The sequence below is a fragment of the Pan troglodytes genome, chromosome 3 (assembly GCF_028858775.2).
Source record: "Pan troglodytes isolate AG18354 chromosome 3, NHGRI_mPanTro3-v2.0_pri, whole genome shotgun sequence".
NCBI classification, from domain to species: Eukaryota; Metazoa; Chordata; class Mammalia; order Primates; family Hominidae; genus Pan; species Pan troglodytes.
The window spans coordinates 62,075,099-62,102,663 of NC_072401.2; the positions used below are offsets into that span (position 1 = coordinate 62,075,099).

The 27,565-nt window shown below is 36.0% G+C and overlaps 1 protein-coding gene across 1 annotated transcript in view; it reads left to right on the plus strand.

Annotated features, from left to right (window-relative positions):
- The first annotated feature begins 5,915 nt into the window (after positions 1 to 5,915).
- TMPRSS11D (transmembrane serine protease 11D) overlaps positions 5,916 to 27,565 on the plus strand; it is a 50,589-nt gene continuing 28,939 nt past the window's right edge. The window contains exons 1-3 of the mRNA XM_024356449.2: positions 5,916 to 6,011; positions 17,749 to 17,872; positions 23,197 to 23,315. Of these exons, the coding sequence (XP_024212217.2) occupies positions 5,916 to 6,011; positions 17,749 to 17,872; positions 23,197 to 23,315 (339 nt within the window). The remainder of the gene's footprint in view (positions 6,012 to 17,748; positions 17,873 to 23,196; positions 23,316 to 27,565) is intronic.

The following is a 27,565-nucleotide window of genomic DNA, read 5'->3' on the forward strand; positions in this document are numbered from 1 at the left end:
AAGACCAGACCTACTGAAATAGTCTGGGTGGGTACTGGATTCAGTACAGGAATTTGCACTTTTCCAAGTCTTCAAGTAATTCTTACGCACACAAAAATTTGAGAACCATTGGCTTAGATGGTAATTGAAACTGACTGAATGAGATCAACTAGAGAAAGGAGAACACCCAGGACAGAGCATGGAGCAACACCAGACACTTAGGTTGACTAGAGGAGATGCAATTAGCAAAAGATTTAAAAAAAAATTTTTTTAAATTATAGAATATTTTAAAGATATAACGAAGTACAGAGCACAATAGAATGAATCCTCATACCTATCGCCCGTTTCAAGTTACCACACCTCAGCAGCCAGTCTTATTTCCTCCGTCACCTACCCACACCCAAAAGATATTTAGAGAACAGATGGGGTCAGAAAGAAAAAGAGTATGGAATTATGGAAATCAAAAGAAAAAGAGTGTTTCAATAAAAAGGGATATTCAAGGGTGGGAAATGCTGCTAAGGGGGCTATGTAATATCCTTCTTCAGTAAGACATGAGTACTTCAAGGGAAGGACAATTATTTGGCAATTTAAAAAATGTCCTAAGTGCTTGGCAGAATATTGCAATAAGTATTCAATAGCTATTAGTTTTCCCAACATTCATTCAATAAGCACTGTATCTATAGAGCACCCACCATGTCTTGGGTTGCAAAAAACAATAAGGCTTCAGAAAAAAAGCACAGACAAAAAAGTCAAGAGGTCTAAATGCTGGCCCCTCTGTGGTACCACTTAATCTCACTGCAGATCACTTTATTTATCTGCATAATAGCAAAGTCAGAGTGGATATTTTTGAAACTCTCTTCCATTGCTAACATGCTATGATTCCACAAAATGCTGTCAATCTTATAAAATGTTATTATAAAAATATATCATGTCGTACACCTTGAATATGTAAAACTGTATTTGTCAATTAAATATTTTAAAATAAAAATAAAATGTATATATTCTATTGTATGTTTAAAAATATATATTATTTTTAGCCAAAGTCAGGTTCTACATATAGAAATACTACAAAATTTACAATTTATTGAACATACAACAGAATCTAAGTACTTTATAAACAGTATCTCATTTAATCTTCACAACCCTCTGAGGCATGTGACTATCTCCATTTTATGAATGAGGAAACTAAGGTTCAGAGAGGTTTTGTTACTTCCCAGTGATCACATGGGTCTGTCGGATTATAAAACTCATGGTTATTACTATTGTAATATATTACCTTTCTGCATTGCCTGTGTAGTAATTAAAAACACAGGCCCCTGGACAGGACTAGTGTTTCATAATAATCTTTATATAAAAAGAGAAGAAAGAGAGTAAACAAGTACATTTGTTCAGGAGACAGAAAGAAATCTCTTTTTTATGTGACTCTTTGTGCCAGTATTAGATTCCATGGCAAGATTCACAAGGTAGACAGAGCCTACCTTCCATCATCTAACCTATCCTTTTACTGTACAGATTCACTCAATGAACAGATCATTAAATACTTTGGGAGATACAGCAGAAAACAAATCAGTCAGTGCTTGCTTTCATTTATTTGATTTACCAACCACTGACATAGGGCCAAATGCCAGACATTATTTGAGTTCTGTTAACAAATTTTTAATTCACTGGACTCATAACAAGGAGGTGGGTACTACTGTCACTTCCGTTTTGCAAACAAGGAAATTGAGGAGTTAGGTGACTTCCCAGGTTCACACAGCAGATAAATGGCAGAAATGGGATTTGAACCCAATTAGTCCAGTCTCAGGGTCTGTGCTCTCAGCTGTGCTGTCTCTCTCACGGAACAGTTTATTTGTAGGGACGGGTTGCGGATGGGGAGACAGGTAATAAATATATGAGCAGACAGACCTTCCAGGGGAATAAAGTGTTTGCAAAGATTGAGAGTGTGTAGGAGTCGTGGGAGGATCTATCCATGGGCTAGCCATGGGAAGGAAGAAGGAACCTTCTTGTTAAGAAGGGAGGATGGAGAGAACGGTGTGAAGGTGATGAAGAAACTTGCTGATTCTTCATTCAATGACAAGGAAGAAAACTGAAATCCAAAGAAGGGATTTGCCTCCTGTTGAGCAGCTTTTTCTGATTACAACAGCTTTCCCCTTTCACCCTGCCAGTATGCATACTGCCTCCCTGGATAAGAGAATATATGTGCAGCATTTTTCATAAGCTCTGAGGAACACATTGTATAGGCATCAAAAGTATTCATTCCATAGACCTCGGAACTCCGTTCATTTCATTATAACACAAAATCCTCCTGGGAAAATAAAACTGAGAAGCTTGATTCTTTCCTGTGTTTCTGAAGACAATCTAGGCAAGAAGCCAGTAGGATTAAATTCAGAAGGGATTGAATGCAAGATGTTGTTTTTAAAAATATATTGATGCAACTAAATATTACTCAAGCACATTTCAAAGAACTAATCTTGGGTTTGGTCCATGATTCACTAAAAGTCACCTTTTTTTCTATGAGAACAATTATGATTTAGTAGATATAGTTAAATAGAATGAACCATGATGAATACAAATGAGGCTCTGATTCCAGTATCCACTCCTCTCTACTAAATGACCCTCAACTAGTTGCTGTGAGAAAATAATTTCAGTAAATTTCTGGATTCCCTACTCTATCATCTCCTCTGAATTATTTCACCCAATATGTGTTGAAATGTCATCTTCCTTTCTTTAGGCTCTTTATTAATAGATTTTTATTTATTTAACCTGTGCATTTAATGATATATTTCTTTCTTATTTATTCTACTCCATCATTCACAGTGCCTCCCTTCTCACCTCCTCACTCCCATCCCCAACATTTTTAACACTGTAACCAATGTTATGGTTTAGGTCTATCTATAAAGGTAAAATCAAACATTGGAGGATGCACACATTTGGAGCAAGAAACACTGCCATTAGAGTGTAATGTACCAAATTTCTCACCACTTTGGGACACATTTTGTAGAGATAACGATGAGTGGAGAATATCTTGACGCTTTCTATTGCGCATTACAAATCAGATCACACTGAGCTGTGTATAGGAACTTCTAAATCCCTCACTGATTTATGTCCTATAGAAAGTAAACATGGATCCACCAGTCATGCGTTACTTGACAGGGAAACATTCTGAGAAATGCATCGTTAGGCGATTTTGTCCTTATGCAGACATCATGGAGTATACTTACATGCACCTAGACGATATAACCTATTACACACCTAGACTATGCAGCATATTACTCCTTGGCTACAGACCTGTATAGCACGTTACTGTACTGAACACTGTAGGCAATTGTAACACAATAGTAAATATTTGCGTATCTACACATATCTAAATATAAAAAAGGTACATTAAAAATGTGTATAACAGTCATATGGGACCACTGTCATACATGCGATCTGTGATTGACAAAGATGTTGTTATATGTTTCATGACTGTAGTTCTATAATAGGGTCAGTATATTTTGATGAAGCAATAAGTTAAGGCTTTGAACATTTCATAATAATCCTATAGCAAAGAGGATTGCCTATTTACTTGGGCTTTAGGAAACAGAGAAGGATCTATTATGCCTTCAGTACAGTCACTCCACTTTTCTCTGATCTTTTCTAATGTAATTGTATCTAGAACCCTTGCTACACAAAACATAGTCTTTGGACCAATAGCATTGACATCACCTGGGAGCTTGTTGGAAATGCAGACTCAGGTCCAACCCAGATTCACTAATTTAAAATTTGCATTTTAATAGGCAATTCACATATCCACTAAAAATTGAGAAGTGCTGGACTAAACAACTTATTTCACCCAATATGTGCTGAAATGTCATCTTTCTTTCTTTAGGCTCTTTTTAATAGATTTTTATTTATTTAACCTGTGCATTTAATGATATATTCCTTTCTTATTTATTCTACTCCATCATTCATTCTACAAGCGACAAGTTACAGGCTTAGTTTCCCAGATTCCCAGAATGGAAGAGATGGGTACAGCAAGACATTTCCTTGTGTATTTAAATATGAATAAACATGTCTCTAACCTGAGTGTGCAATAGATTTCCCCATTCCTCTCCTGCAGAAACACTGAAAGCCTTGGCAAGTTAGAACTCACAGAGCAGCACATTCCTGAGTTCTGGGAATACTGTGCTCCTCAAAATGCTGGGTATTTCAGAAATAAATGTTTCTGTGTTTTGGTAAGTTTGGGAAACACTGCTGTTTCATCAGTTCGGGCTACAGAAGGAAAAGAAGAAATAGAATTGGAAATGTGCAAAGAGCAATTGGCTTTTTGTCATTTGGCATCTTGAGGTTAAACATGAACTTTTCTCTAGGCTTTTTCAGTCCTTTATCCACTCTGACACATGACAGTTGATGAAAATATGTGACACATCTCCATGAATCCAACCAGGTTTAAAGCAATTCCCAATGCACTACTTGTAATTCCACCCAGAAAACAAAACAAAACAAAAATGCAAGTGAGTAGGAGAAATATTATCCCAGAATTAAGCAGTTTAAATTGTATAAGAAGTAAATCATTTCAAAACTCTGATGTGTTTTAACCATTATGTGTAACAAATTGCTTGCCATCAATACTAACACACTCCTGTATTCCAATATCTCATTAACAATTGCTACCTAGGAAATAGCATTGAAACCTGAACTGAATGGGCTGAGTCTTTTTCTGTTCTGGAAGTTTAAGTCCACCCTCATTGTCAATTACGCACAGGGAACTTGGTAATTTTGTTATTCCACTAAGTTAACAATCATTAAAAGATAAATTTAATTTTAACCACTTTATTGAAATAAAATTATAAAACAGAAACTTCATGTGTTTAAGGTGCACAATTCAATGATCGCTAGTATATGTACAGAGATGTGCAACCATCACCAAAATCCAATTTCAAAATATTTTCCTCATCCCAAAAGATATTCAAATATACATGATATTCAAGTACTCATTTCCCAAAGAGCATTTTTACAATAAAATATCACATATTTAAACTGTCATGAGTATTTTTTTATAATTTACGGTAGCCAGCAAAATTATTTTGTGCCAATAAAGGTTAGAAAACATCTTTAGTTAAAAATAAAGGGGGGAAAAGGAAAGAAAATGAAAATAAAGAATGAAAGAAAGGAGGAAGAAAACCTACCTATTTGGAAACTAAATCCAGACAGGGAAAAATTTTATTTTGGCCATTTTGGGGGGAAATAGGCGAGGAAGCAAGCAAGTCTGTAAGTAGTTGTTTCTTGTTTTGAAACTAGTATGGGCTTCATGGCTCTATGAATGACTACACTTTGTAGAACTCAGAAAAAAATATTAACATTGAACAGCAGTGCCCTCTACAGTACATGTTGGGCTATCCCTAACTAACATTAATCAGTAAGGACATAACTAACCTGTCAGGGCTGTCTCTCTTATGATTCTTGGAAACAGGTTACCAACACTCAGTACATGTTCTTAAACACCAGTAGAGTCAACAAAGTATTGCTCCCACCACTTTGCAAATCTGGTGATTCCTAGAGAAATTAACTTAAACTCTTAGCATCATAAAGTTCCAGAAAAAATATTTCCATTTGTTCTGTTGTTTTCAAATCATTTAGGCAGACTCACCTTTGTAGATGGTGCCACCCCTACCATGTTACCACCATGCTCATTTGCAGACACAAAAGGCCTCATAATCTGAATTCTGGAAGCAAGAATCCACACTTTGGGCAGATGTAAAATGCCAGAAAAGATTACTTTCCTTAGCAAAGTAAGTGTATATTAAGTGTAAGACAGCAGTAATCAGAATATGTCTTTAAGTCTTCAACTGATTCTTCACAGAAATGGCAAGTAGTCTTCAGACATCTATTAATAATCATGCAAGGCTGACCCTATTATTAAATATGGGGATATATGCTAAGTGAAGGAAAACATGGCAAACTACCGACTTGTGTCAGCAGCATTCTTGAAACCCTACTCAGCAGTCTATACCATCCTCCTAGCTATACCATTGCTTGAGGAAGATGAGGTATGAGAGTGACAATACAGATATACCATCTCCTTCAGTTTAAAATAAGATATATAGCATATGAGGATCAGAAACAGCATCTGAAAATTCTTGCCTTGCAAATTATGAGTGCAGAGCTGTATCACAGCTCTGACTTGAAAGGGAAACACTTTGAGTTTCTTTAAATAAGTCTTCTGCAGTCAAGAAATTCTTTTCCTGAAAAGGCTACAAATTAGCTTGACTAATGAATAAAGACTGTTGGCTTTGGTATTCATCACCTTCCTTTATAGACTTTTCAATACCAGAATCAATTCCTGCTCCTAGCCAATGCCTTCCTAGGAACAGTTCTTGAATGTATTAAATATACTAGAAGCCAGAGTAATGAGTTCAACCATCTTTTAAAATAAAGGCATTATTAATGAGTTGGTAGGAAGGAAGGAACATAAAAATCCTCACCTTTATGGAGCTTCTTAACTGGTGGAGGGAGACAGATAACAAACAAAATAAGTAAATTGTGGGGTATATTAGAAAGTTATAAGTGTACTGCAAAATAATAAAGCAAATAATAATAAAGCAGAGAGAGGAGGTGCAATTTTTTTTTTTTTTTTTTTTTTTTTTTTTTTGAGACAGAGTCTCGCTCTATTACCCATGCTGGAGTGCATTGGCGCCATCTCCGCTCACTGCAAGCTCCGCCTCCCGGGTTCACGCCAGTCTCCTGCCTCAGCCTCCTGAGTAGCTGGGACTACAGGCGCCCACCACCACGCCCGGCTAATTTTTTGTATTTTTAGTAGAGACGGGGTTTCACCATGTTAGCCAGGATGGTCACGATCTCCTGACCTCGTGATCCGCCCGCCTCAGCCTCCCCAAGTGCTGGGATTACAGGCGTGGGCCACCGCGCCCGGCCGGAGGTGCAATTTTTAATAGAGTAGTCAGCAAGGTCTCACTGAGAAGACATCAATTGAGCAAAGACATACAAGAGGCCAGGGAGCAAGCCCTGTGAAAACCTGAGGTAAGAGTGTTCCAGGCAGAGGGAAGAGCAAGCACAAAGTCCCAGAGGTAGAGAGGGCCTATTGTGCTTGAGGAGCGGCAGAGAGGCCAGGATGTCTGGAACAGGATATGGAGGTAGAGTGAAGTTAGACATAAAGTCAGAGACTTAACGAGATATGGAACCACATTAGAAATTCCTGGAAGTAGTGTCTCGATGCGGTACCAAGAAATTAAGAGGCAAAATATTACCAGATAAATACCCATGGTTATCCTGGATGTCTAATAAACATGTTCACTATGAAAATTTTATTTTAAATATTCTAGAAAATCTTAAAATATGCAAAAACGATATTGCCACACACAAGAAAAGCGTATGAAACTCAGCATGAAGTCCTTAGTGGGTGATCAGTGTAGCACCACAGGTAGGGTAGCTTGTGCCAAAACCATCTTTTTAAATTAGAGACTTCCTTCCATTTTTGGCAGGGGAGGGTGTTTGCTAAAAAAAGGAGCACGAATTTGCAAAATAGCAAATAAGAATAAGGGCTGAGCCTATATCTGTGAACTAATGGGGAGGATCTATATAAAATTAAACCTTTGACCTTGGTCTCATTATACCATGTCGTAAGTACCTAAAATAACCAGCTACTGATTGATGGCTTAATGTAATAGGTGTGGTCCTTCTACCAACTTATTAAATAGCCACACACCCAAGCAGCCAGCATGAGTAATTATTTATGTTGTTTTCATTCATTATTAGTAATTCTTGAAGAATTAGCATATGCTAGTAAATGAAGTACAGACCAAATTTCATGTTTCCTTCTTTTCTATTTGTAAGCCACAATAAAGTTTGATTTTCCCTCGGTCATAAATCACTGTCTGTGTTTTTAGTCTCACATGTAAAATTATTTCACTTATGGTAATGGTATGATCATATGATTACAAATATTAATTGATAGCTGCCTAAATTATATACTTGTAATATTGCATATATATTATAGGTTACATACATTATTATAAATTATATAGCATATAGGTAATCATAATTGCCAATTGTTTCTTCTTATTACTAGATACCTAAGGCTATAGTAATGGGAAATTCTTTATTATATCAAATTCATGTGTGTCTACATATATGCCTAGAGATTTATATTGTAGGCCTGTATTTTTTAATCCAAAGGCAGTGAAATGAGTGGTTTCCAATACTCTTTTTCAGAGCTTCAAATACTACCTCTAAGATAATGACTTCAAAAAGAACACTTCCAGTCCCAAGACCTTTGCTCAGCCGAGACCCATCTTAACAGCTGACTGCTGGGAATAAACACAAAAATACTAACAGTTACTGAAGTGAAAATTATTATTAGAACATCTCAAAACAACTCAAATTGTCTAGTCATGTGACGAGTATAACTAAATCCCCAGTCACGCAAGCTCAATCTTCAAAGTTTCATCTTGGACTTCCACTCTTGCCCTTGGCACTGAATTCTCTACCAGGGAATGGTTCTAATTTTTCATCTTCAATATTTTCCTCAACCCTTTCTTTTCCACACACATAGCCCCTACATGGCCCTTAGCACTTCATATCCCATTACTGGACTAATAAATTTGTCTGCACAATGAGACCTCCTGCCTCATAACTCCCGCCTCTTGCAGCCCAACTGGGCCACCAGATTAACCTTTCTAAAACACTGCTGCTTTCTTTAACTCCTCATTTCAAAAAGCTCATTGATACCCTAAAGCCAAGAAAGAGTCCAAACCCATTACTCACAAAGTCTTCTATAATCTTGACCAGACTTATTTTTCTAGATTATTTTCCATCTGCTTTCCTATAACCACCACACTGGGCCAACTACTTTTCACCAAACATACTCTGCACTTCTACCTCTTCTGTTCCCGTTTCTTCATTTACCCAGAGGGCCTACCCATCTTTCAAGGCATAGCTCACATGTCACATGTTCTATGAAGATTGGTGGCATTTCCTCCTCCCTCCTCCGAGTGAAGGAATTTTTATAATAGTTTTAAGGGGTAGTAGTGCAGTTTTGTTACATGGAGGTATTGCACTGTTATGAAGTCTGGGCTTTTAGTGTAGCCATCACCTGAATAGGATACACTGTACACATTAAGTAATTTCTCATCCTTCTTTCCCCTCCCACTCTTTCATGTCTCCATTATTCTACTCTCTCTGTCCATGCGTGCACATTATTTAGCTCCCATGTATAAGTGAGAACATGCAATATTTGACTTTTTGTTTCTGAGTTGTTTCACCTAAGATAATAGCCTCCAGTTCCATCCATATTGCTGTAAAAGACATGATTTTATTCCTTTTATGGTTGAGTAGTATTCATATATATATATATATATATTTCTCTAGTGATCTGTTGATAGACACTTAGGTTTAATACACATCTTTGCTATTATAAATAGTGCTGCAATAAACATATGAGTACAGGTAATTTTTGATATAATTTCTTTTCCTTTAGGTAGATACCCAATAGTTGGATTGCTGGATCAAAGGGTAGTTCTATTTTTAATTATTTGAGAAGTCTCCACATTGTTTTTCATAGAGGTTTTACTAATTTACTTTTCCACCAAAAGTGTGTAAGTGTTCCCTTTTCTCTGCATCCTCACCAACATGTTATACCTTGACTTTCTAATAACCATTCCAACTGGTGTAACAGTTTATCTCATCGTGGTTTTAATTTGCACTTCTCTGATTAGTGATATTGAGCATTTTTTCATTTGTTTGTGGCTATTTGTACGTCTCTTGAGAAATGTCTATTCATGTCCTTAGTCCACTCTTTAAGGGGGTTATTGTGTTATTTTGCTGTTGTTATTTGAGTTCCTTATAGACTCTAGACATTAGTCTTTTGTAAGATGCATAGCTTGCAAATATTTTCTCCCATTTTCAGGTTGTCTGTTCACTCTGCTGATTATTTCTTTTGCTGTGCAGAAGCTTTTTAGTTTAAGTAAGTATCATTTGTCTATTTTTATTTTGTTGCATTTGCTTTTGAGGACTTCGTCATAAATTCTTTGCCTAGGTTAATGTCCAAAAGTTTTCCCTACATCTTCTTCTAGCATTTTAATAGTTTCACATCATAAATTTAAGTCTTTAATCCATCTTGACTTAATTTTTACATATGGTGAGAGATAGAGGTCCAATTTTATTCTTTGATATACAGCAGTCCAATTTTACCACCACCATTTATTAAATGGGGTGTCCTTTCCCCAGTGTATGTTTTTGTCGACTTTGTCAAAGGTCAGTTGGCTGTAGGTAAGTGGCTTTATTTCTGGGTTCTCTATTCTGTTTCATTGATCTATGTGTTTATTTTTATACCAATATGATGCTGTTTTGGTTACTATAGCTTTGTAGTATAATTTGAAGTCATGTCATATGATACCTCCAGCTTTGCTCTTTTTGCTTAGAATTGCTTTGGCTATTTGGCTCTTTTTTTGGTTTTATATGAATTTTAGGATTTTTTTTCTAATTCTGTGAAAAATGACATTGGTATTGTGATAGGGATTTAATTGAATTTGTAGATTGCTTTGAGAAGTATGGTCATTTTAATGACATTGATTCTTCCGATGCATGAGCATGGGATGGTTTTCCATTTGTTTGTATCATCTCCATTTATTTTATCAGTGTTTTTTAATTTTCCTTGTAGAGATCTTTTACTTCCTTGGTTAAATATATTCCGATATATTTTATTTTTTAATCTATTATAAATAGGATTGACTTCTTGATTTGGTTCTCAGCTTGGTCATTATTGATGTATAAAAATGCTACTGATTTTTGTACATTGATTTTGTATCCTGAGACATTCCTGAAGTCATTTATCAAATCTAGGAGTCTTTTGGAGGAGTCTTAGGATTTTCTAGGTATAAGATCATATTGTCAGTAGAGATAATTTGACTTCCTCTTTTCCAAGTTGGATATCTTATTTTTTCTCTTGCCTGATAGCTCGTTAAGACTTCACATAATGTGTTTAATAGATGTGATGAAAGTGGGCATCCTTGCCTTGTTCCAATTCTTCGGTGGAATGCTTTCAACTTTTCCCTGTACAGTATGATGTTAGCTGTGGGTTTATCATATATAGCTTTTATTGTTTTGAGGTATGCTCCCTTTATGCCTAGTTTGTAAGGGTTTTTATCATGGAAGGATGCTAAATTTTTCAAATACCTTTTCTGTATCTATTGAGATGATCATATGGTTTTGTTTTTAATTCTGTTTATGTGGTGAATCACATTTATCAATTTGTGTATGTTGAATCATACTTGCATCCCTGGAATAAAACCCAGTTGACCATGGCATATTACCATTTTGATGTGCTGTTGGATTCAGTTTTCTAGTATTTTGTTGAGAATTTTTATGTAGTGTTCATCAAGGATATTGACCTACAGTTTTCCCTTCTTGTGTGTGTGCCCTTGTCTCATTCTGGTATCAGGGTAATACTGGAGTCATAGAATGAGTTCGGAAAGATTCCCTCCTCCTCAATATTTTGGAACAATTTCATTAGGATTGGCATCAGTTTTTCTTTATACATCTTGTAGAGTTTGGCTGTGAATGCATCTGGTCCTGGGATTTTTGTTGTTGTTGAAAGATGTTTTTTTTCTTATTCAATTGTACTGCTCATTATTGGTCTGTTTGGGATTTCTATTTGTGCCTGGTTTAATCTGTAAATTAAACCTGGTAGATTTCTACCTGGTTACATGTTTCCAGGAATTTATTGATTTCCTCTAGGTTTTCTAGTTTGTGAGCATAGAGTTGTTCATAGTAGTGTCTAATGGTTCTTGTATTTCTATATCATTGTAGTTTCCTTTTTCATTTCTGATTTTGTTTATTTGAATCGGCACTTTTTTTCTTGGCTAGTCTAGGTAGCGGTCTATCAATTTTCTTTATCTTTTCAAGTAACCAACTTTTTCTTTCATTGATCCTTTGTAATTTTTTGGTCTAAATTTTATTTAGTTCTGCTCTGATCATTGTTATTTATTTTCTTCTGCTAGTTTAGAGTTTGGTTTGTTCTTATTTTTCTAGTTCCTTAAGGTACATCATTGGGATTTAATGATATAAAATTCCCTCTTAGCACTGTTTTTGCTATATTTTAGAGGGTTTGGTATGTTTTGTCTCCATTTTCATTCATTTCAAAATTTTTTTAAATCCCCTCTTTATTTTGTTATTGACCCAAAGATCATTCAGGAGCATTTTGGGGTTTTTTTCATGTTTTTATATAGTTTTAAGAGTTCCTCCTGGTATTGATTTCTAGTTGTAGACCATTGTAATTTGAGAAGATATCAAATATGATTTTGATTTCTTCAAGTTTCTTCAGACTTGTTTTGTGGCCTAATATATGATCTATCTTGGAGAATGTTCCATGTACTGATAAAAATGTATATTCTGTAATAGTTGGGCAGAATTTTCTGTAAATGTCTATTAGGTCCATTTGGTCTAAGTCCAATTTAAGTCCAGTGTTTCTTTGTTGATTTTCTGTCTCGATGATCTGTCTAGTACTGTCAATGGGGGTGTTGAAGTTCTCCATCATTATTGTATTCCTGTCTATCTCTTAAGTGTGGTAATATTTGTTTTATGAATATGGGTGCTCTAGTGTTGGATATGTATACATTTAGGATTGTTATGTCTTCTTGTTGAGTCGATTCTGTTATCATGTAATAACTTTCTTTGTCTTTTTTTACTACTGTTGATTTAAACCTTGTTTTATCTGATATAAACATAGCTACTTCTATTCTCTTTTGGTTTTCATCTGTGTGGAATATATTTTTCTATACCTCTGCCTTTAGTCTATAAGTGCCTTTATCAGTAAGTTAAGTTTTTTGTAAGCAGCATATAGTTGGTGGAGTTCTGTCATGCAGCCATTTTATTTCTTTCTCTGTCATTTCTGTAATTGTTTTATAAGCCCCATGGTTTGGTGGAGTTCTGTCATATTGCCATTTTGTTTCTTTCTCTTTCTCATTTCTTTGTTTTATAAGACAAGTGAGTTTTATACTTTCATGTATTTTTATGATAGGTGAGTATCGATCTTTCATTCCCATGTTTAGAATTCCTTTGAGCATTTCTTGCAGAGCCAGTCTAGAGAGTTAAGAAATTAATTACTACAGAAGAATAGAAAACTAGTATTGACTCTTCTACTCCAAAAGTACCTCAATGGAGATAGGTGTCAACACATTCCTCTTCTTTACTATAAAGTTACCTGTGTGATAAGAATGATGTAGAGCAAAATAAAAAGTGTGGAGAAAAAGTGAAATAGGTAAATCGGTAAATAGGTAATACTGAATACTTTAAAGAAATGCGCTTTTTTCTCTTGATAGTGTAAGTTTAAATAAAAATAGTAATAAATAAATTAAACTAATTAATTAAAAATTTATTTTTCTCTAAAGTTTTTTATGGTTATTTAGCCCTTTATAGTTTATACAGCATGCATGTCATCTGCTCTAATTCTCACAACATATACTGTACAATAACTGTTGTTATCACCAACATGTCGCAGGGGGACTAAGATTCCACAATGTTAAAAGGACTCATCCAAGCTCATACAACAGTTACTGGCAGAAAAATCTTCAGTTCTAGGGATCTTGCTGTTATACTTCAGTTGCCTCTATAATAATACCTTAAATTCCAGTTTACAAATCATTGGTATATACACCATTTTATTTTATTTTAAAAAATCAAATTATGAGGAAGGTATTGTCTTTATCATTTAAATTTTTTTGAAATCTGAAGCTTAAAATAGTTACGATTAATGTGAGATCACATAGCTGATATTTGACAGAAAGAGTACTTGAATCCACATCTCCTAGCTCTAGTCTAGTTCCCTTTTCACATCCCCTTAGAAGTGTTTTATGATGTAGGAATTAAACACTGTGCTTAGAAGTTTAAAATCAATTAAAGAAATCTTTCATATCTCATTTCCTTCATTTGAAAGACATGACTGATATCAGAACAAAGGAAATTTTAAATAAATAAGAAATGATCATGTTTTAATTGGAAAAAATGTCTTGCAGAAAAATTCTTTAATACAACCCTGGGCATATCCTCAAACACTATAGTCCAGTGGGAGAAAAAATACCACGTTCAGTTTTGAACTTTTCTTTTTTTTGTTTTTTTTTTTTTGAGCAAGACCAGTTTTGGTTTTCTATTTGTTAGAAAAGGAAATTGAGACATAATTGCCAACACTATGACTGGCAATAATAATAACCAACAGCTATTGCATGTATATCAGGTTCTGAGCTCCATTCTGATCAGTTTTTACACGTATTAATTAAAGACACAGTGTAGTTGCCCAAGGTCATGGTTTGAGCATAAGAGTTACGAGTTGTACTCAGATCTAAGTTTGCTGTGACTTCCTTTTTTTATTTTTATTTTTTTATTATTATTTTATATATATATATTTTTATTATACTTTAAGTTCTAGGGTAACACGCAGCTTTGTTACATATGTATGCATGTGCCATGTTGGTGTGCTGCACCCATTAACTCGTCATTTACATTAGGTATATCTCCTAATGCTATCCCTCCCCCCTCCCCCACCCCACAACAGTCCCCGGTGTGTGATGTTCCCCTCCCTGTGTCCAAGTGTTCTCATTGTTCAATTCCCACCTATGAGCAAGAACATGCGGTGTTTGGTTTTTTGTCCTTGCGATAGTTTGCTGAGAATGATGGTTTCCAGCTTCATCTATGTCCCTACAAAGGACATGAACTCATCAATTTTTATGGCTGCATGGTATTCCATGGTGTATATGTGCCATATTTTCTTAATCCAGTCTATCATTGTTGGACATTTGGGTTGGTTCCAAGTCTTCGCTATTGTGGTTTTGAACTTTTCTATTTAAGGTGGTTGTAAAGCACCCATAACACGTTCAATTAGTAATTGGAAATGATGATGTGCAGTTCAAAGAGAGAGGTCTGGGCTGAAGATATATCTTAAGAAATATATTATTAATAGCTATTGATTCCCTTTGCTTCCCCCAAGTGAGGTCAGGAGAGACATGAAACCCAAAGCTTTTCCATTCTCTGTAGTGTGAAGCAATGTACTTAGGGACAAAGTGTATGTGAGCGGAAGTTCATGTGTCTTTATTCAAACTTACCTGGTTTCTGTTTCCAGCTCTGTCACTCCTGAATAAACATAAGTTATTCACTCTCTGAGCCTCACCTTTCCTATATTTAAAATGCAATCGTAATACAGAATTTACAAGGCTATGAAAAGATCATGAAGATTGACAACGTACATGTACAATGCCTGGCAGATAGGCTTTCACAATAAAAGTATAAAAAGATAAATTTTCCACCCTCATGCAATTTTTTCAAGTCAATAAAAAAGAGAAAGAGTGAGAGGGAAACTGGGTAAATGGGTCACAATAGAATATTTGCTTTGCTGTTTAAATGCAAGTACTAAAAATCTAACTCACCAAGACCCTGCTTTAAAAGCAATATATTTTCTTTCACAGATTTCCATTGCATTATGAATGAAAATTCAGTGTTTACAAACATATTTAGAGTAAATATTATACACAATTTAGTTTGTGTTAGCAACGTTCAGAGGTTCAACTAGAAGTTGAACATGCTATTGAAAGTTGAAACATGCTATTTCCTCAGTTGTTTCTATAGGGTGGAACAATTCATTCTTATGTAATTAGTTATGGCTTGTGAGCGTAAGGTAATTTGGGCTCCACACCCTTTGTTTGTTGAGTCATATGTCTCATGGTGCTTTTCAGTTATTGAGTTCAAGACGTTTTTCGTGAACTGAAAGCAAAATTGGCTGTAATGTTATTCCCGTGGGAGGCTCATCCAAGTTAAAGCACATATTGACTCTAGCCTTTTGATTTCTTTTTTTGGAGATTTTAGCCTCCAACTTAATCCTTCTTTACAGTTCTTCTCACTCCACACTTACAGATCCTGACATATCAGCTCATCTCTGGAAACAAAATCAATCCTTAATTGTTGCAGAAAGGAACAATTTGAGATTTCTTTAGCCTTTGGAGTTACATTTGCCTCCAACTCTGTCTATTTTTAACTCTTTCACTACTCAGCAGCCACTATTAATTACTGAAATCACAAATACCAGACACTATGCATTTGTGATTGCATGTAACAGGCACAATAACCCCATGAGGTAACAAATGGGTAAGCTGAAACTCAAATAGTTAGCAAATGTCAAAGTGACAGTTTTCTTCAACTAGAAAATTACTACAGTAGTGGTTGTTGAACACTGGACTCTCAACCCATGTTAGGGAAAGCCAGTTTTCACTAGTGTAGCAAAATGAACAAATAAGACAAATACAGCAAAAAGACATCATAAAGTTATAGCATTTAATAAATTTTTCTGAGGTTATTTTCTTCCTATGTTATATACTTAAATGCTCTTTTTAAAAGTGATCATGCTTGAGCATGGTCAATTTTTATAAAGTGTCCTGTGTTTATTCAACAAAATGGAAAATTGGCAAGTCTATGTCTGCTTCCAACAGTCTTCTGAAATGTTACTAGTTCCAGTGCCACAGCATACAATGTGCAGGTGGCACAATACAAAATATCAAGAAGTGCCCTATTATAGGCTTGTGAGTTGAGTAGAGCCCAAACAATACCAGGCAACATTGCAGTGAAATGTATCCCACAGCACTGACCCTCAGAACATACCCTTCTCACTTATACCAGAATGCTGGCAAAACAAAATACAAAAATATGAAAATTAGAATATGCCTACATATAATTGCTTCTCAGCTCTATTGAGGCTTTTAAATCTGAAACATGTCAAGAATTAACACAGGCGATAAATATTTATAAATATCATACATATTTACAAAACACCTATATAACCCAAGCATTCTGCAAAGTGTTAAACAGTTTGCCTATGTTAAACATAGGCATGAATATTATCTTTACCTTCAAGGTGTTCACAGCCAAGTGGATAACCTATTGAACTAGAAATATATACTTTATAACACGTAACATGACCCACTTAATCTTCAAAACAGCCTTTTGAGGTAGGTATTATTATTCCTATTTTTCAGATAAAGAAAATCTCAGATAAATGACAATATGACCTCCAAGCAAACAAAGGGTAAAACTGGAATTCACATCCAGCTCCCCTGGTGACTTTCCCAGTGTCAGTGTGTGTGACTATGTATTAGTAAAAATTCATGGGGAAAATATGATAAATCAAATACATCATTGGCTATTGGAGCAGTTCTGTTTCATTTCAGTTACTTGCTATTCTCCCCAATCCTAGCTCTATGCCTCTGCCGATTTTTAATAATATGGGGAATCTTGCAATGAGAAATGCTACCGTCCTGACCCCCTCACCACCCCACCCCTGCTTCTTTATCTTCCTCGACACTTCTTCCCACCCAAATGATCTCTCTTCAGTACAGCCTTGGGGATGGTGCCCAAGCAAGGTTGATTACTACAGTAATGTCCAGCATAGAATTTTGGAAGACATTGCAGTAGAACAGACAATGATTTGTTGTTATTCTCAAAAACTTTATCAATTGGCAGAAAGGAAAGCAACTCCAAACCATAAGTCAGATTTCCCTCTTCTTCCATCAGACTACTTGAATTTCATTCATTTTGTGCTGAAAAAAAAAAACTTGAAAGAAAAACCACTACGGACAGTCTTGTTAAGTTCAGTTTCATATCTACGAATATGTTTCTATGGCTAGAGCCATGTCCCAGATAAGAGACCGGGAAAGACAGAAGACAATCATGAGCACCAAAATGATGGATGAAATCAGTGAAATGAATGACTTTCTTTGATCTCTCTCTCTTGTAAGGCCAGCACGTGTAACTTCGACTTCAAGATTTCTGAATCCATATGTAGTATGTTTCATTGTCGTCGCAGGGGTAGTGATCCTGGCAGTCACCATAGCTCTACTTGTTTACTTTTTAGCTTTTGGTAAGTACCAGAACATTATTACTCTTCAGATTTAATAGCTACATACAATTTCAGATTTAAAGTCTGGCATTCTTTCTTTTACTATGGCTTTTATTTCCTAATATAATGTGATTATATATCTTACTTATAATTCTTCCCCAAATATAGATGCATATCTGTATTTTTACTGAATCAGTATTTTTTCTCTTTCCTATTTTGGCCATTTTTAGTGCCCCAAACATACCTTTTGAGTATACCAAACATTGTTACTCAAAAAAGAATTATTCTATCCAAAGGAAAAAAAAACTCTCAATAATTTTCTGATGCTAAAATTTACTCATTTTGTTTTTCATTAATACTATGATTTCCTTCATTGATAACCTGATAAAATCATAACAGTGAAATATTTCAAAGAACCTTAAGTTTCAACACCTAAAATTTGGATGTACCTAAGTATTTGTCCATTCTTATTAACAAATAATGCTTCTGTCTTCTGAAAACAGTGTCTTACAAGCCTAACAGTTAGGATGGTCAGGAGATAAATTTTCAGTTGAGATGTTAAAAGGGGTAAAGTCAAACTTTTTAAAACATTATGTTCTTTAGTTATTTGTCTCTTTTGTTTTGTTTAATTTTTTATTATTATATCACTAAAAATAGACAATGTGGACAAGAAAAAATAATGTAAAGAATACACATATCATGCTCATTCATAAACAACTTTCCTTAAAAATCTCTGTGAAGGCTCTTTCAGATGCTTTAACATAGATATGTAAAATGTGTCAAATTTTACTAAATAATATCATATATTAGAATTTTTTTCACTTAAAATACACTTTGAGGTTATTTTTATTTCAAATATAATTCTATTAAATCACTTAAATCATGTGTATGGGTGTGCAGGTGTGTACATGGGTATGTGTGAGTGTTAAGAGAAAAAGAGAAAGAATATAACTTATAGTATGTCCAATTGTAAACAGGCAAAAATGCTTAACTATGCAAAGATTGAAATACTTCCAATGGTGCAATAAAATTACCAACATTAGAAATACCAATAATGATACACAATCATTTCAGCCAATCAAATGTAAAGGTTATGGCTAAATTTTTGCTTTTGGCTGCATTTTGCTATCAAATCACCTGGAGTCACCTACCCTTAAGGTGAACTACAGAGGTAGAAAAAAGAGACATGGAGTTTCAGGTTAAATTAATGAATTTTCACACTTAATGACACGGCATTGTCATGCTTAAAGAGTAGGCCCCTTGGTAAGTCATCTGCAAACTGTGTTCCAGTGATCACTTATGGCCCCCAAATGACTTGATCTTCCACTACAAACAACCACCCTTCCCCCAGGATCTCCAACTCTTGCCCCTTACCAAGGTATTTGTCTGCGTAAGTAATGCATATGAACAATCAAAAGAAAGTAGACATTTTTATTCTAGACAGATTCCATTAGGTTATGTACATCTTCATAGTATTTCTGAGTTGTGTACAGATATGTTTCAGAGACTTTTATCTCCTTCACACAGCTGAATAGGTCCTCTGGAAGACCCCTGTTGTTATTGTTGTTGTTTTTGTTGTTTTAATGAAACATAATATCTTACATATTTCTGGAATACATGTGATATTTTGTTACATGTATACAATGTGTAATGATCAAGCCAGGGTATTTGAGGTATACAGCCCTTTGAGTATTTATCATTTCTATGTATTAGAACAACTCAAGTCCTCTTTTCTAGCCACTTTGAAATACATAATACATTGTTGTTAACTTCACTCTGCTCTGCTATTAAGCAATAAAACTTATACCATTTATCTCACTATATGTTTATATCTGTTAGCCAACCTCTCTTCAATCCCCCTCACACCCCTCCATCCTTCCCAGTCTCTAGTATCTGTCATTCTACTCTCTACATTGATGAGATCAACTTTTTAAGCTCCCACATATGAGTTAGAACATACTTGTCTTTCTTCTTTACTCTTTTTTTAGTAGTAGAGATGGGGTCTCACTTTGTTGCCCAGGCCGGTCTCAAATTCCTGGCTTCAAGTGATCTTCCCAGCTCTGCCTCCCCAAGTACTGGGATTACAGGCATGAGCCACCATGCCTGGCTAATTTTGTCTTTCTGTGCTTGGCTTATTTCATTTAACACAATGACCTCCAATTCCATCCATGTTGCTGCAGATGACAAGATTTCATTCTTTTTATGGCCAAATAGTATTCCATTGTGTGTGTGTGTGTGTGTGTGTGTGTGTGTATATATATATATCATATTTTCTTTATCCGTTCATTTGTTGATGGACACATAGGTTGATTCCACATCTTGGCTATTGTGAACAGTGCTGTGATAAACACCCAAGTACAAATATCTCTTTGACATGGTGATTTCTTTTCCTTTGGATAAATATCCAGTAGTGGGATTGCTGGATCATATAGTAGTTCTATTTTAGTTTTATAAGAAATCTCAATACCGTTTTCCATAATGGCTGCACTAGTTTACATTTCCACCAACAGTGTATAAGAATTCTCTTCTCTCTGCACTCTCACCAGCATCTGTTATTTTCTGTCTTTTTGGTAATAGAAGTCTTAACTGAGGTGAGATGATATCTCATTGTGGGTTTGATTTGCGTTTCTCTGATGATTAGTAATGTTGAGCATTTTTTCATGTACCTGTTGATGATTTGTATGTCTTATTTTGAGAACTGTTCGCTCATGTTCTTTGCCCACTCCTTAATGGAATTTTTATTTTTTTTTAGTGTTGAGTTGTTTGAGTCCTTGTATATTCTGGATATTAGTCTCTTGTCAGATGAACAGTTGGCAAATGTTTTTTCCCATTCAATAGGTTGTCTTTCCATTCTGTTGGTTGTTTCCTTTGCTGTGCAGAAGCTTTTTAGTTTAATTAATTCCCATTTGTCTATTTTTGGTTTTGTTGTCTGTACTTTTCAGGTCATAGTGATAAATTATTTCCCTAGACTAAAGACATGAAGTGTTTCCCCTATGTTTTCTTTTAATAGTTCCCATAGTTTTAAGTCTTACATTTAAGTCTTTAATACATCTTGGGTTGATTTGTGTATATAGTGAGAGATAAGGGTCCAGTTTCATTCTTCTGCAAATGGATATCCAATTTTCCTAGTACTATTTATTGAAAAGAGTGTGCTTTCCCCATTGTTTGTTCTTAACACTTTTGTTGAAATTCAGTTGGCTGTAGGTGAATTTCTTTCTGGGCTCTCTATTCTATTTCATTGGTCTATGTGTCTGTTTTTATACCAATATCATTCTGTTTTGGCTACTATAGCCTTGGAGTATAGTTTGATGTCAGGTGGTGTGATGTCTTCAAATTTGTTCTTTCTGCTCAGGTGTGATTCGACTATCTGGGCTCTTTGTTTCATACAAATTTTAGGATGGCTTTTTCTATTTCTGTGAAAAGTGATGTTGGTATTTTGATAGGGATTGCATTGAATCTATAGATTGCTTTGAAGAGTATAGTATTTAAATGGTATCAGTTCTTTCAATCCATGAGCAAGGAATGTCTTTCCATTTGTTTGTGCCCTCTTCCATTTCTTTCATCAGTGTTTTGCAGTTGTCCTTGTAGAAGATGGAATTACCTTCTTGATTTTTTTCTCAGCTATTTCATTGTTGGTGTATAGAAATGCTATAGATTTTTGTATGTTGAGTTTGTATCCTGCAACTTTATTGAAATTATATATCAGATCTAAGAGTTTTTTGGTGGAGTCTTTAGTTTTTTTGGGTATAAAATTATGTAATCTGCAAAAGGGACAATTTGAATATGTAACTTCTTTTCCAATTTGAATGCATTTTCATTTATTTCTCTAACCTGATTGCTCTGGTTAGGACTTCCAGTACTATGTTGAATAGGAGTGATGAAAGTGGACATCCTTGTCTTGTTCCAGTTCTTAGAGGAAAGGCTTTCAGCTTTTCCCCATTTGGTAAAATGTTAACTGTGGGTTGGTCAGCCTTTATGTTGTTGAGGTATGTCCCTTGTAAGCCTAGTTTGTTGAGAGTTCTTGTTATGATGGGATATGGAATCTATTGAACATCTATTGAGATGATCATATGGTTTTTGTCTTCATTCTGTTCATGTGATGTATTAAGTTTATTGATTTGCATATGTTGAATCATTCTTGCATCTCTGGGATAAATCCCAGTTGATTGTGGTATATTATCTTTTTGATATGCTGTTGGATTCAGTTTGACAGTATTTTGTTGAGGATTTTTGCCTCTGTGTTCATCAGTAATATTGGCCTATTTTTTTTTTTTTGAGACAGTCTTGCTCTGTCACCCAGGCTGGAACACAGTGGTATGATCTTGGCTCACTTTAACCTCTGCCTCCCGGGTTCAAGCAATTCTCCTGCCTCAGCCTCCCAAGTAGCTGAGATTACAGGCGCCTGCCACCACACCTGGCTAATTTTTGTATATTTAGTAGAGACAGGGTTTCACCATGTTGGCCAGGTTGGTCTCGAACTCCGGACCTCGTGATCCACCCACCTTGGCCTCCCAAAGTGCTGGGATTACAGGCATGAGCCACTGCACCCGGCCTGTAGTATTTTTTTTTAATTGTGTCCTTGTCTGGTTTTCTATCAGAATAATACTGGCTTCATAGAATGAGTTGGGGAGAACTCCCTCCTGTTTGATGTTTTTGAATAGTTTGAGGAGAATTGATGTTAGTTCTTCTTTTAAGGTTTGGTAGAATAGCAATAAAGCCATCGGTCCTGGACATTTATTTATTAGGAGATATTTTACTACTGATTCAATCTTATTACTTGTTATTGGTCTGTCAAGTTTTTTATTTTGCAAGGTGCCTTTTGATGAAAATAATTTACATTGGATTACTAGATTAGATATCTTGTCAGATGACTTACTTTCTAGATTACTCCAGAAAAACTAATGGTGAATTACTAACTCCTCAATAAAGAATATTATTTGAAATAATTTTTGAAATTTCATAATTACTTTGGGTTCTTTCTTAATGATAAATAAATAATAGTATATTACAAACATACATTAACATTTCCTGAATGAATACACCACAAATCTCCCTTAAAATGTAGCAAGAATAAAAATTATACTATTTCTGACAATTTTTAATTTCTCAAATAAAAATACCACTCTGATTTTTAAACATCTACACCACTCTGGCTTTGCCAATCTTTTTAAAAATTGAAAAGATAATAATTTTATCATAATTACACTGAAGCATAGAACTTTTTCTTTCTTTCAAGGAAAGTAAATTTTTGAAATTCTATAATATAACCTCCCATAATCCTGAATAAATTAAAGGTTCAACAACTTAGTAAAGTAAGACTGACCTTCCCTTTTATTTTTTTTCAGATCAAAAATCTTACTTTTATAGGAGCAGTTTTCAACTCCTAAATGTTGAATATAATAGTCAGTTAAATTCACCAGCTACACAGGAATACAGGACTTTGAGTGGAAGAATTGAATCTCTGGTAAGTTAATATTTGTCTTTGCTCTTTATTCCATTATAAAATGAATATGATAATAAACCTAATGTTTTGTAATATATTTTCAGTTGCTAAGTGCTCTACATATTTTCCTTCCTTGAATGGTGAAACATGTGTTTCTCTCTGCTTTTATCCAGTTAGTTTACTCATATACTGGTTCTTATTCACATCTTTGTCATGAGTAAAAAGTGTTAGAAAGGCCACGAGTAAATATGCATTTTATTTGTTTATGAATTCAAATACTAAAAGTTTTTTATTTGTTTAATTAAGCATTGACATTGTCTTTTTAAATTCTTTTCATTTTACCTTCTTCCCTCTTCCTTATCCAACTAAAGACGCAAAGCAGGAGGTGTTAAAAAACAGGTTTACCATATCAGCAGTAACATAGTTTGGACAACATTACACTTTGGTTCAATGATAGACATAGAAGTTTGAACAGAAATATGCAAAGCAAGTTTGAGCTCTAACTTGAAGAGAGCCTCTGGGTGCCTGCCAGGAAACCTCACGAGTGAACACTTAACATTCATGTGTCACCACAAACCAGGGGCTGCCCTTTAGCTTTGACCAGTCTCAGTGTCACTCACTTACCCTTACCTTTTCAAAAAAAAGTCCTAAGAATATAAAGTAATTCAATGGTTCTACAATTTTAGCATGTAACTGAGTCACCTGGCAGGGTTGCTTTGGTGAGCTCAAGATAAAATTTTATCAGCATTTCTACATTTTCTGGAATATTCCTTAATCCAGGCTTTTAATCCCTTGGTGCTTTTCTGAACCACTGCAATGAGCTTCTAACTGTTCTCACTGTGTGCAGGCTCTTTTCCTTCTAATCTAATTTACACACTTCTGAACACAAATCTCTCACAGCCTGTTTCCTTCATGTTACCTCCAGCTCAAGACTTTTTGCCTACAAAATAAAATTCAACCTTGTTAGCTAAGCACCTTCTCATGTCTGTGCTTTGGCTCATATTTCAGCCATCGTGTGCCCCACTTATTCTTATAGCCAACCTGAAAAGCCATCTTTTATAAGAAACTACCTCTGCTCTCCATGATTGGATATAATTAATCCTCCTTCCCCATCACCTCACCACAAAATCGTATCTGTGTTGATCTCATGCCACATACCTGTATGTATTTTATATTATAAATATTTGTAGACTTGTTTAATTTGCCATGTTAGACTAAGTTCCATGAAGACAGCTCCATATCCATTCCATTTTTGTATATCCACAACATTTGGTCGGGTTGATGCTTAATAAATGTTTATTGAAGGAATAGGAGTCTCCCACTTCTGACATAATGAACTTATTTCCCCCAGTGTTAACCCTACATCTGGTTCCTGTCCAAGAGTCTCTTCCCAAATCATTCTGATTCAACTGTTCATTCTGATCTCATTAAACATTTAAATGATATATCTAACTTCGCTTGCTTTATTCTATGCTCATCCTGCAGTCTTCTCATAACTTGGTTTCAATGATGCTTGCTTCTAGAGAAAAAAATGTATTAAATAAGCTTATGATTCAGTCCTCCAGCTGTGATGGTTCTCACTGAAGATTAGCTCAGTGGTTTTCGAAGTATGGTCTCTAGCATAACCTAGAAACTTGTTAGAAATGCAAATTCTTGGGCTCACCAAGACATACTAAATAAAAAATTCTGACATTGGGGCCTAGAAATCTGTGTTTTAACAAGGCTGCCAGTGCAGCCTGGTCCCTTTGCTTCTCAGAGCCCCACTCAAAGCTTTCAGCGCTCATCTCCCACCAATGACAGGGTCCTCTATGGAAACCGGCAGGAGAGTTTCCAACTCTAACTACGTTTTAGAGTTTGCTTCCTAGGGCTATCCAGGCACCAAGTATCACAGTTTAGTTTCCCAGGGAAGCAGCCTCTGAGACTTGCATGCAGGGAGTGTCTCTGGGGTGCTCTCAACCAACATCTTCAGGAAGAGAAGGAAGCAGCATTGGGCAGAGGCATAGTCAAACTACAGTGCTGTTGGCACAGAAGACTGAAGGGAGTCAGAGCCGGGGGGTAGAGGTGGGCCCTTAGCATCCATCCTTCACCATTAGGTGTGAGTTGCCCCACCTCCTTGATGGTGTAACCTCAGTCCCAAGGTGGGTGGGAGTGCAGCAGAGCAGCCCCTACAAGGGCCAAACCAGAGATACACCAGGTGCCAGAAGTGCTGCCAGGGAATAGAGAGGAAAGGATGGGCTTAAGGTAGGATCCACAGAACTTGGCAATGGATTAGAAGACAGGATGAGAAGTGACAGGTTAACACTAACACAGAAATGTCTAACTTCGGTAGATAATGGTGCCATTGGCTAGAAAAGGAAACCGAATGAAAGTATGTTGTTCAGGGAGACAAAAGTTCACTGTGGACATCTCAGCAGAGTGATTCAGTGGGGAAAGGAATGGATGCCCAGACCACCTCAGAGGAAGACCTAAGCTGGAGCCAGCAATAAAGATACAAGATGAACAATCCCTAACGAACTGCTCCTCAGCCATGCTCCCCAGACACACTGCTTCAGATTTATAGTCCGGGTGAGGCTAGGAGGTGCGCCTCCCTCAGTGGAGGACAGCAAAGCACCAGTGGCTCCAGGGAGTTAAAATCTTTTGATATTTTTTGTTCTAGCATCTGTCTGCAGAGCTGTCTCTCAGCCATTGCTTGCCTTTACACAGGAGTGCAGTCCGAAATTGGGAGATGAGTGAAATTTATTATGCCTAGAGATCTGGATCCCCAGTTGTTTGGGAGTATATTTTCTGAACCACTTGTTCGTTTAAGTAATGCAGATTTATTGATGCCACTTCTCTTGAATCCGTGACTCTGGACCCACCATCTAAGTGAATGTGCAGAGGGAACGGAATGGCTGCAATAGATAGATCTCCATTAAAACCAGTGCATCCTCCCAGACACATACAGTAGTAGGGAAGTGAGTCAATGTCAGGACAGCACCAGCTCCCGCTTCGGTACATTTCCAAAGTTCTCAGTCTGTGTACAAAGGTTTGCTCTGGGGCAGCAGAAATAGCCCTGGGCAGGTAGTCAAAGGCCTGGTTTGATTTCCTCCACTTCCAGGTAAGTCACTCGAAGGCTCACAGGCTTTTTCCTCACCTGCCACATGGGTCCAGTGAGATCTACTGAGCTGTAAATAATGAAATGAGTGTGTGTGCAGTCATCTATAAGTTGTAAAGTACTAGAAAATGGTGAAACTTTGGGATTTGGGCTATTTAAGGCTGAATGCTAAAAATGTCAGGCATTGTGGAGAAAGGAATTTAAATATAAGATTGATTGGGATTTAAAGACAAATGAAGGCACACACGCAAGTGCACACACACACTGACACTGCACAGCTCCCGTTGGAGGCATATCCCGACCATGCAGACCTGGGGCTCTGCCTGTCCAAGTGCACTCCTTTACTACAGAAACCCTCCTTCTCTTTTGGGGCTGTCACCCCACCAGAGCTGGCACCGAGCCCTTGCTGCTGCGCTTCCCTGGGGTGTCAGCTTTTGACAGGGTGTTTCCTCCCTCTGCAGGAGCCTTAACATCCCTGGGACTTCCTTCCCCCCACCCACCCCCAGCAGTTTTATCTCTTCCTAACTCGGGACCCTTTTTTTCCCACACAAAGTTTATTGTCAGTTGCTGTTTTCATCTGTTTGAGCTGCTGCAACAAAATACCATAGACTGGGTGGCATATGCACGACAAAAATTTATTTCTCACAGGAGAAGTCAAAGATTAATGCACCAGCAGATCTGGTGTCTGAGGGGCCACCTTCTGGTTTGTAGATGATGCTTTCTAGTTGAAACACCTATTTAACACACTATTAAACACTAAGTGTGTTAAATAGTGCAGTTGATGTATTTGTCATGTCACCTTTATCATACACTAAATCCTTCTTTGTCTTTTTTTCTGTACTCTAATCTCTTTCTGTAAGTAATCTTTGCTTGCAGCAGCAGGATATTTAGAGTACTGTGGCTTGACAATATATTTAGTATTTCAAGATTTCCATGAAATTCTTCTGATGTATGAGTTCCCTAGTTAATCTTACATATGTATCCCTTTGTAAAAACACTTTGAACATTTAAAATGATACATGAATAGTACTCTAATACAATGCCATAAAAATTATAAATCATTTGTATAGACTGGTAAGTAAAGATTGTGAGATTAAGAAACGCATCAAAGGCCATTGAGCTGGAAAGTGGTATAATGAGAATTCAAACCAGGGTCTCTTGACTCAAAATCTAAGGA